The sequence below is a fragment of the Carassius auratus genome, chromosome 50 (assembly GCF_003368295.1).
Source record: "Carassius auratus strain Wakin chromosome 50, ASM336829v1, whole genome shotgun sequence".
NCBI lineage: Eukaryota > Metazoa > Chordata > Actinopteri > Cypriniformes > Cyprinidae > Carassius > Carassius auratus.
The window spans coordinates 7,171,085-7,182,826 of NC_039292.1; the positions used below are offsets into that span (position 1 = coordinate 7,171,085).

The 11,742-nt window shown below is 32.7% G+C and overlaps 2 protein-coding genes across 2 annotated transcripts; both read left to right on the forward strand.

The window, feature by feature from the left end:
- Positions 1 to 3,048: 3,048 nt before the first annotated feature.
- Positions 3,049 to 4,305, forward strand: LOC113066438 (mesoderm posterior protein 1-like). Its single transcript, XM_026238328.1, has 2 exons — positions 3,049 to 3,917; positions 4,034 to 4,305. Exons 1-2 carry the CDS (start codon positions 3,186 to 3,188, stop codon positions 4,082 to 4,084), a joined length of 783 nt encoding a protein of 260 aa, XP_026094113.1. The 5' UTR covers positions 3,049 to 3,185; the 3' UTR covers positions 4,085 to 4,305.
- Positions 4,306 to 8,380: 4,075 nt separating this feature from the next.
- On the forward strand, positions 8,381 to 9,553 carry LOC113066392 (mesoderm posterior protein 1-like). Its single transcript, XM_026238299.1, has 2 exons — positions 8,381 to 9,324; positions 9,446 to 9,553. The coding sequence occupies exons 1-2, from the start codon at positions 8,629 to 8,631 to the stop codon at positions 9,551 to 9,553; spliced, it is 804 nt and encodes a 267-aa protein (XP_026094084.1). The 5' UTR covers positions 8,381 to 8,628.
- Positions 9,554 to 11,742: the final 2,189 nt, after the last annotated feature.

Here is an 11,742-nt window from a genome sequence, read left to right on the forward strand (position 1 = left end):
CCATTCTGATGTTTTTGTTTTGTGACTGTATATTATGAATTACAGAAAATAAACATTTATGTGATTCGCACAGCTTGTGTTGGGCTTTTCTTTTATCCACTTTTTTGGGCTGAATACTTTCTTCTGCCTGCCAGCTCATTCTGTCTTGGGGTTTGAGCTACTGTGTGAAAGATGTAAGAGCAAGACCTGGGAAACAGAGCTGGAGTCACTGTTTTTTTCGCTTGGTTGAGAGGTTTTAGTTTGCAGACAAGCTATTCCTAGCAGTCACTGAAGCTGTGGAAGCAGGTGGGAAGTTGAGTGCAAAGATCGTTTGACATGCAGATTCTGGTTCAAAAATGACTGTTTAGAGATTCATATGATGATGCTGTACTTACAGTATGTAGTGTACTTCATGTCCTTTTTATTTTTTTTAACTGGGCACAACATACTTGTGTGGTTCTCACAATGCAATGTCATGTTTCTCCTGATTTGCAGCACCTCTGTCTCAAGATATTTTGTTATGATTCGCACTCGGGGTGCAAAATGCTGCAAGCCACGAGAGGAGAGAAAAAAAGACAGAGAACATTGTCATTCCCATGGGAATGTTAAGAAGACAGTTTGAATAAAAGTTATAGCTTTAGGACTGAATAGATACATATGCCTTCATAAGGTGAAGTCTTTTTTTATCCTTTTAAGATAGTGAACACTTTGGTCTTATAAGACTGTGAACTAATAGAGGCTAACAGTCTCGCCCACCGTGACTCTGAGGTGCCAAAGACCACCACAGTCCTGGCACCTCTCGGCTCCCAGAGGGGGAGATCCGGGTTCAGTCAGTTCACATCACAGAGGTCATCCCGGGGCCTTGAAACGACAAGTCATCACAAATATCACACTAGTTATATTTGGAGTAATATTTTTTTTATGTTTTTAAAGGAGTCTCTTATGCTGGAGTCTCACAGTAATATAACTGTTTTCTATTTTCATATTTTTTAAATGCTATTTATTCCTGTGAATTTTCAGCAGCCCTTACTCCAGTCTTAAGTGTCACGTGATCCTTCAGAAATTATTCTATAACGTTTGTTTGTTTGTTTGTTTGTTTGTTTTAGTCTAATTCCTTCATGGAAAAGTCAGTTAAATGTATAACTTATTTAACCACACAAAATTTTACTAAAAATACACAAAGGCAAATATTACATTCATAAGACCAGATGATATTCTTATAAATATTAGATACACCTATTGAATCAAATTATGAATCTAAAGCATAAAAAGAAAGTGTTTTAAATGTTTTCATATCAAAATGTGTATACACATATTATCCTTTCGGAAATAGATGCTTCTATTGATGGATATTGTTGAATCTGGTGGATAAAAATGCACTTGAATGATTCGGAGAAGATGAACTCTTGACTTGGTGTCTCAGTTTAGCACCTTGTAGTTCTCCAGGTGCCACGGTAAGGTGCCAGTCTAAACAGTGGCGTTTCAAAGCTCCCACACTCTCCCACACGCCTCCGAAGAGGCTAAACCTGTTCTGAAAACAGTGTTGTGAAGAAAAGAAAGACATTTTCAAATCATTTTAATGATTTTTTTTAATGTTAAGTCATTTCTTGTGACCAAGTTTGTGACTGGCAGCACATGTTGTAGCCTAATACAGTATGCTAGTCAATGCCATGCTATGCTAATCAAAGTTTAAAAAGGCATAATGTAAGAATCTAAAAGCATTTTACAGGTCACATATCAATAGGCTTTATTTGTTTCAGATATTGTTTCAATGACAGTATATTAGTGTGATGGCTGGCTCTTAATATTGTTTAGCTAGCCTCATTAGCTCACTTACATGTGTGGTGTGAAATTCCATTAAAGGTTCACACAGTCAACAGAGCAGTGCTTTGGCCTTTAATGTGACCCATTAGAGGTGTCACCTAACACCTCGGCTGTGAGAGAATGGCCTGAGTCTCTGTGACCTGTTGACTGCAAATCATCGTCTGGAGCGTGGCTTCTAGATTTTAGGGTATAGATTTATCTTTTATGTTTTTATCAAACTTTGTACTTTCTTCGAATAAATTTGCCATGTTTATTTGACATAAAATAAAATAAAAAATTAATTTTCAAAAATACATGATAACTTGTTCTATAAAATTATGTGACTGATTACTTGAAGTTGACATGTTTATCAAAGTTGACTGTAGGACAGAAACTTTGATTTATATTTTATAATATATATGTATATATGTATGTATGTATGAATGTATGTATATATATATATGTATGTATATATATATATATATATATATATATATATATATATATATACTGTATATATTTATTTTCAATCTGTTATATAAATATTATATAAAAACATTTATTTTGATAGAATTTAACATAATACAAATTATGGCAATATAATAAATTATAATACATAATTTAAGTAATTTATTATGTTGATTGGAAATTTGGATTAATGATAAAACGTTTCAAATATTTTTTGTATTACTCTTATAATTATATATGCACAACCATATATATTTGTATCTAATATTTTAACTTATATACAACACATTTTTCTTTTACTTAATATGTTTGAAAACAATAAAATACAATTTCATATAATAATTTTTTTTTAATTCTCTTTACTTTTTCATTTTATTATTATTATTTGATATTATATTTACAATTTTGGATTATTCTGTATTACATACAGTATTATAAACCATCATGTTTACTGGGTGCTTTATTTATTTTACTTCACGAGAAATTCTAATTAGTATGCAGTAAATATATATATATATATATATATATATATATATATATATATACAGCTTTACATGAAATTCTGATTATTAAGTAATGAATCTTCTTGTTTTTATTTGCCAAGTTTAGCATATTTATTTTTTAAAGCATCAGTTTATTGTGTTTCTAATTATGGATTGAAAATAGTCCAAATATTATTGGGGTGGTTGATGTTAAAAACAGTAGTGAAGGGGAGAAAAAGTTCATGTTGGGTAGGAGTGAAAAGTCACACATAACCTGATGACTCAAATCTGTATATGTTCCCACACCGGGCTGGTCTTCTCCCTCTCTCACTGTAGTCAGGTCTGGGACACACAGGCCTGTGGAGGTGTCACTTCACACCTCTGAGACCCGGGCTAATATAAAGCCTCCCTCCAGCAAACCCTCCGGCATCACCGACTCTCAAACCACACAGAATGGACGTGTCTTCTCCTTTCTTCAGCTACTTCACACAAAACTCCTGGAGCTGCCCGAGTTCAGACTCTGAATTCTACAACATCTCATCTCCTGAAGCTGTTTCTCCTCCTTCCTACATGGACTTCTCTCCTTCAGCCCAGCTTCAAAACAATTCTTCTCCACCTCCCGAAGGTGCAAAGGCTCCCATGACCGGTTCCTCACATCAGGACGGCTCGCGTTCCCGTGTTGGGACTAGAAGAACTCGCTGCAAAAACCCGAGCAAGCAAAGACAAAGCGCCAGCGAGAAGGAGAAGCTCAGGATGAGGGATCTGACCAAAGCTCTCCACCACCTCAGGACTTACTTACCTCCTTCTGTTGCTCCTGTCGGCCAAACCTTGACCAAGATCGAGACCCTTCGCCTCACCATCCGCTACATCTCCTATCTGTCTGCTCAACTAGGCCTCAGTGAGGAGTCTCTCTGCCAGATGAGGGACCTGAGAGCTCCTAGATACCAAGAATCAGCTCAAACTCAAGGCTATTCACCTCCAGAGTACTGGGGACTCGGCACGTCACATCAAGAACTGTCTCAGAGCACCTTCAGACCTTCAGAGCATGTGCTGAGGAAGACAGAGATGGCCTGTCATCAGGTCTGCATGAGCATGGAAACATCTGCTTATGATGATTCCTTCAACTCCAGCTCCGAATCTCTTCTGGAAGGCCCTTTGTATGCAGACACCGCACCAACATATCAGGTGTGTACTTTGTTTAACACTTCTGAATATGCATGATGCATATCGTGTTAGCTTTTTTTAAAGGTGAATAGTGGTATCTAAATTTAATAAATGTACATTTCTCCCTCTCTTTCTAGGACTACAACAAAGCTGTCCACTGTCCGATTGTACCAGAATTCTGGGGATGAAGCTTTCATCGGACTTTTCATATATTTAAAACTTTTTCTAGATATTTTCTGTGGATGCCACTGTACAGTATTTAACGTATTTTAATATATTGTTTTATCTTATTTTCAAGATTTCTATTTTAATATTATATATTTTGTATGTTATCGTTTTTGTACCAAAATTATACTAATTTATTGATATTTATAATAAAACATCGAAATGTCAATGTCGTTTTGATTTTGTGTATTGACTTTTAACTTTAGGATGTTGTTTATTTATTATTAAATAACAATTAAATGGACTTCACTGTCATCTTTTTTGCAGCTTATTTCAATAATTGTTCAACCATCAATATATTCTCAAACTAAGGTTATTATAGAAACAAATAAACATTTAGTAAAATAAGTGTATATATATATATATATATATATATATATATATATATATATATATATATATATATATATATATATATATACATTTTCTCATTTTTATTTAGTCTATACATTAACTTAATGTATTAAACAAAACTAAATAAAAAATAAAAAACTTTAAAATAAAAAAATACAAAACAAAAATACTGGCTAACATTAAAATTAGAACTGAAAACATAAAAATAAAAACTACTTCAAAACATTAATAGAGACTGTAATAGCTTCTCAGTTATTGTATAAATCACGCTTTTTGAAACATTCTAGATGAGTCTCGAAAGAGAGGAAATGAATCCGTTTGCTTTTATTGTAAGGCAGTGTAATGTCTCCGTTAGAGGGCGCAGTTTTACGGCCACATGCAGCTTCAAGCCAATGAGTTTAGCACATGACTCTTCCTCTTCATCTCACTCTTGACACACTGTAACTTTAGTTCTGGACTTAAGCAAAAAATTATCTTATAGTTCTGTCTTTATCTTCTGTTGTATACTGTATACCTGATGTTACACAGCAATGTGAGTTACACTCGAAAAGAATGGCTGATTTCATTGCATTTCTTCTAAATACAGTTTCATTTGAATTCTTTGATGATACAATGCAATTCTACCAATCATGTTGACTGATAACATTACCCCTGACAGAAAAAAAGATGCAAACGATCTGCTGGAATGTGCTTTTTTTTTTTTTTTTTTTTTTTTTTTTTTGCAGAGACAGGCAGTTACACTATAAGTGGAGGCTTTGAGTCTCTCCTCAGTGATTTAGATGTAAATTACACTCAGAGTCCTGTTAATAGATCTTCACAGCCAGCATTCACATACAGGAACAGCAGACTCCAGGAGATAAATTAAATTTAATATGGAGCAAAACAGTTAACCAGAACAAGATAAAATGGGGTTAAAACATAAAACATTTAACATATGAAGCAGCTATATAATGTAGCAAAAAACTGTATTTGTCATTTGCAAATGCAAAAACATAGTATTATTATTATTATTATTATTATTATTATTATTTCTTTTATTATTATTATTATTATGTGGAAAACACTTTTTTGTCAACAATATATTTTTGCCCTCCAATATTAAAATATAACAGACGTAGGCTAGAAAAGGGCTTGAAAAACACAGATTCAGTTCTTCTTGAATATAATGTGTGTATATTTACCCTTTTCATTCACAATTTGTTTTTAATTCCCATGCATTTAATTGGCATTTGATTGACATTTTTGTATTTTTTATTTACAATAAAAAAAAATTAAATAAAATATTTAATCTTTTTCAGCCCTCTGGTGGTCAAACTAACTAATTGAGACATAAAAGTTATAATGAATTACATAATTTTTCTATCCAAGCATGCTAAAATAGGCATTAATAACTGGCTAAATCATTGGCCATATATATATATATATATATATATATATATATATATATATATATATATATATATATATAATTGAATTGATTATTATCAACAAATGTGGTTGTTTTCATCTATTTTAATGATTTTTGGAATTTTTTTTTTTTAATTCTAAATAAATATTTCTTCAATTTCAGCATGTTTAATGTCTCATTTACAAAGTTGTAGTCAGTCAGCTTGTATAAATGTTCCAATTCTGAAAGACTGATTTTTTACAAATATTTATATAATACTAATAATAAGAAGAAGAAGAAATAAGATAAATATATCATTATTATTATTATTATTTTTATGAATATATTATATTTATATTATCTGTTTGTTTGTTTGTTTGTTTGTTTTTTGTCTAAAAAAATTTTTTTTCCTCTAGATAAATTCAATATTATAAACTCTATAAATAAAACAAAAGGCATAACATGGTATTCCACAACCCGTTCAAGCTGTGCCATGGCACAAAGCCTTACCATCATCCGAGTACTAATCAGGCCTGTGCAAATAAAAGCTCTTTCTTAATGAACTACAGGTCAACAGAAAAGAGCATCTCGCACCTCCGAGTCTGGGGTGGATGATCCCTTCAAAAGCCTGAACTTCATGCATCCTTATCTTCACAATCCTCTAATGCGTGAGGGGTCGGCACGCTGCATGCGTTTCAGGACCGTGCCGAGGTGTTAGATACTGAGCTAATTAGAACTAGGACTCTGCTTTAATAGATACCCTTGACCCTGTGACTGATATGCTAATCTGGAGCTCAATACACAGTTTACAGAGCACTGGGAGGAAAGGATTTAGACAATTTAGTTGTTTACCTCAAATCAACATTTAACCGAGCAGGAGAAGAAAAACACTTCACATTGATGTGCTAATCAACCTTTGATGCTCTCGGAAAAACTAAGAACGCTTTGAAAAGGAAGAAGGGAACTCATTTGCAGAGAGGTCTGATTCGCTAAATCCACATTTAAGTGAATTAACAGTGAAAAGTGACGTGTTTAATGAGTTAAGCGCACATGTTTTTGTATTGTGTGAGTTTGCTGTATTTATTTGACCTAGTTTGTGTTACATGCAAATGTCAGTCGATGACTTTTGACATCATATTCAGATTTTATTGAGTGATTGTTTATTTCATCTGCAAAGTCACAGCAGTCAGTTGTTGCGATCTCGTCTGTAATGCGTGTGTTGACTGGGAACAGTCGAAATCTAATTATTTCAGATCAGCACCGGGCAGGAAGGAGCAAAAAGTGACACGTTGTGGTCTGGGAACTATTTCCTCAGAGCTACTCACACTGAAGCCGTAAACCACAAGACAAGGCCTTACACCTCAGAGAAGAAAATAACAACTGGATATACAACCATCAAGATTTTATTTTACTTCACATCTAAAAAGCACATGAATCAAACCACAATTTTGCTGAATTTTTGTTTTATTACCGCCATTTGCACATTTTGCGATTGCTTTCAATTCCAAATAGTTTATATCTATATTCTAATCTGGAATAATATTTTTTATTCTATTTTTATTTTTTTATAATATAGTTTGCATTTTTATACTAAGGTAAAACTGTTGCACAAAATTGTTAAAAAATCTTTTAACTCTTTAAAACTTTCATTATTTGACATATTAAAAATAACTATCTTCCCATGAGGCCAAACATGGTAAAAGACAGTTGACTAAATAAAAACCTGTGAACAACTGACACATTACAAGCGACACACTTCACAGAAAGAGGTGTTACTCTGAGAGATCAAAAGCAGAAATTACTTTTTTTTTTTTTTTTACATTTTGAATAAATCCCCAAATAATTTTAATAAATAAAAACATGAATGCATAAATGCATGCACTTTTAATAAACTAATTTAAAAAAATACTGTCCAACATTCATGGATTTCTGGAATTCAAAACAACTTTCCTTCTATCTCATACTTAAGATACACCAAACTAAATGGTAGAGAGAATTAAAAAATATTAATGAATAAAAAGAATGAATTTATAAATAAATGAAACTATTTGTAATAATTGAATGAATAGTTGTAATCAATAAAATAATTAATTACAATATTTTGACAGAATAAATAAATGCATAAAATAAAATTAATTAAATTAGAAATTAATACATACATTTCTAACCAATAAAATGTATTTATTTTTAATTTTTTAGATGCAAAAAAAAAAAGGAATAAAATGCATGGCCATACACATAAAATGTGTAAAAATAAAATAGCATGGCCCAGTTTTGATTGAATGGCTTTGCATTGTTGATTAAAACTAAATAATAAAAAAAATAAAAAAACTTTTTGACTGATCTGACTGAAATGGAAATCGACTGATTTTTTTTTATTTATGTGGTAAGTACAGAGTACAGAGCCCCAAAGGACACCAAGCAAACAAATCAAAATTATTTCCATTAAAAAAAAATTCTCCAGACTTCAGAGAATTAAATCTAGAACTAAATCTATCTTGAACTTGTCCTGTGCCAGTGAGTGTTATTTTACCGCTGCAGTCTCCACCTCCCAGCTGTGCCTGAAGTGATGTGAGTCTTCCCAGAGACCCCCTGCCCCTGGTGTGATGTCTCTCTGCCGCTTTGAAATTCTTAAGCACCTTCTGGAGGTGCAACATCACACCTCTTCATCCAGGATATATTGGGGTGCTGCCTCCAGCTCTCCAGCATTCACTCAGGTACTAGAGAACAAGAAGGAAACATCTCAACTTTGAGAAGATCAAAACCATGGAGTTGAACTATTCTCTTCATATGCTCCAGGGAGCCAGATGCCAGTCTGAATATGAGCGATCATCTACCACCACTGATGCTGGGTACTTCAGTGCCTGTGGCAGTCTTTCTCCAAGTCCCTCCATTGATTCCGGATGTTTTTCTCCTCCTGTGAGCTGCTGGGGAGCTGGAAGACAGCCAGAGGATGCTGGGAAAAATTACACTGACTGCGTACCAGCTAAAAAACCCAGATTAGCTCTACCTGCTGATGGAAAGAGACGTTCCAGGTCCAAATACCCTGGAACCAAGCGTCAGACGGCCAGTGAAAGAGAGAAGCTCAGGATGAGGGATTTGACCAGGGCTCTCCATCATCTCCGAAACTACTTACCTCCTTCTGTGGCTCCTCCTGGACAAACCTTGACCAAGATTGAGACCCTTCGCCTCACTATTAGCTACATCTCGTATCTCTCTGCTCTGCTGGAACAGTCCGAGGAGACCTCCAACCATGAAACAACACCAAGATGCTACTCACAAGATACCTCAGACAGGCTTCAGAATGATCTGCTTTCAGAAATGTGGTGTCTGGATGAGCAACAGGGACTTGTGCAAAATGTCCAGCGTTGCCCAACATTTATGACCTTCAGTGATTTAACACAACTGATGGAAGACAACTTTCCTGCTACTTCACACTTCAGAGATGCACAATCCTATATGGTAAGGAGGCTTTTAATTATTTGCTTTATAATTTGCTAGATACTGAATTTTCATTTAATAACTATAAAAGTTTTATTTGTTTGTTGCAGAGTTATTAAATTACAGTTTCATCTTTTAACAGTTTCCCTGGCCTGCACAACAACACGTGATGCTACAATCAGCCATCAGTATTTCCAATAAAGAAGACAGAGGACTGGAAATGAGGCTACCTTACACTAAAATCAGATGATCACTGTGTGAAAACTTCATCTAAAGACTTTATTTGTTTGTTGCATTAATTGTTTGCAATTATTTATTAGATAACATTTTTTACTGAATCCATTTGTATATATTTCTTATTTATTGACTTTTTGCAAATAAATGCTTTGAAAAATGACAAAATATTTGCATTGTCTAAATTTTCTCTCATAAGTTTCATCATGAAAGCATAGTTCAAATTGTCTAAAAGATCAAACAAATAAAGTTTACTTATATACAAGCTCATCACAAGTTCTACTGTTAGATCTCAACTTCAATTTCTGGACTTTGATTATTACAATGAAGTGTTACTTAATCACTACTAGAAAAGATCAAACAAACATGTGGTATTAAATGCAGGAAATAAATGTGTAGAACTGTGAGAAACAGAATTTAAAAAAGAAAGAAAGAGCAGAAAAAAACTTTTGTAATGTTAACTGTTAACATATAAGAACAAAAATCTAAGTAATAAAAAATATTGATGATGAAAAAAAATTAAGACAAAAAGTAGCTTCATAGAATTGACAAACTTCAAGATCCTGGGTCCATGTTTTCTTCAGATGCTGGAAAATAATTGATTCATTCATTCATTCATTCAATCAATTTATTTTTCCAAAATTGTGAACAAAAGACATTAGCAAAAGTTAACAAAGTACTCACAAGAAGCAGAAGAATAATCACTCTGGAAGCTATAACATGATAAAATAAATTACATCAAAGGTGTAAAAAAAACATCTCTTATAACTCAGCATAAAGCTTCATTACCACACCATTTCTTTTTAAAAGTTTCTTAATCCTTCGTAGACTTATAAAGAGAGAGAGAGAGCGAGAGACCATTGTCTGTTTGAACCCTCATGAAATGTCCCCGACTTTCTTTTTTAAATTACGTAACTTTTTCTCATCTGGTTTGGCCTCCTATTATCTCTTTTCAGAAATCCAAAAAAAAGAAACGCAAATGTTCCTGTAGCTCAATTGGTAGAGCACTGTGCCATCAAGGTTGGGACTTCGATTCCCCAGGAACACATGATAGGTAAAAATTTATATCCTGAATGCACTGTAAGTCACTTTGAATAAAAGCATCTGCTAAATGCAAAAATTTAATTTTTAATTTAAATGTTATGTTTATCTAAAGTCATTTTTGCTTATTAGTATATGGTTAATCACTGAAGGGCAGTAGCAAAGATACTGGTTAATAAAATTAAATATTAAAATTAAATATAATATAAATTAAATAGAATTAAATATATAAAGGATATTTGTGTTATATAACATTTTTGCCTGAATTAGCATTTTACTTTTTTTTTTTTTTTTTTTTTGAGGAATACTGAATCTGTTTTTGTGCCAGTGAGATGAGTAAATACATGTTGACATTTAGTCTAGAACTACAGAAACATCATTTCGTACACAACGCCTCTGTGCTTACTCCTGATTTCTCTGTCAGTCAATGTGAAAACTGCTATTACTTATTTGAAAAAGTACCTCAAATATTTTCTTGTAAATTAAAAAAAGTTATGCATTACTTAACTAGTTACTTGAAAAAAAAAATCTGATTATGCAACTCACGTTTCTTGTAATGTGTTACTCCCAACACTGTCCTCTGCAAAAGTTTATGATGCCTACCTAGTGTGTGATTTGTGAACAAACCAGATGGGTTTAAAAAAAAAAAAATATATATATATATATATATATATATATATATATATATATATATATATATATATATATATATATATACATATCACAAATCACAAGGGAGCTATAAATGTATAGATTAATTTTTGGCAAATGATACAGAAACATTTTAACAATAATCTGATTTGACCTTGACATTATTTGGTTACAATGACACTCTAGTTCTTATTTCTGCCAGGAATCCTAAATCAGTCAGAAATCAATGATATTTTGAATAGAATAACATGACACAAACCTGTACATTCACTACTCAATTGTGTTTGCTTCCATTCAATGTTGATCATTGCTTCACTTCACAACATACAACTTTTATTCCAAAAGTGCCACTTTATGTATTTACTCGTTTACTGTATACCTCATATTTCTTTAAATGGAACAGAACCATAATTCCTTAATGACTTAAGAAATGCAGAAAGATGATTCTCTACCAATCTGTCAATATTTTGTGTACATAATTCCCACATGACTGTAACGGTAAACTTCTGTGTT

What these genes read in the sequence shown, in the direction of transcription:
- LOC113066438 (XM_026238328.1), top strand. Translation starts at nt 3,186, where the DNA reads ATGGACGTGTCTTCTCCTTTCTTCAGCTACTTCACACAAAACTCCTGG. An exon ending in ACACCGCACCAACATATCAG is followed by an intron (nt 3,918 to 4,033) that starts GTGTGTACTTTG and finishes CTCTCTTTCTAG; the next exon opens with GACTACAACAAAGCTGTCCA.
- LOC113066392 (XM_026238299.1), top strand. Translation starts at nt 8,629, where the DNA reads ATGGAGTTGAACTATTCTCTTCATATGCTCCAGGGAGCCAGATGCCAG. An exon ending in GAGATGCACAATCCTATATG is followed by an intron (nt 9,325 to 9,445) that starts GTAAGGAGGCTT and finishes ATCTTTTAACAG; the next exon opens with TTTCCCTGGCCTGCACAACA.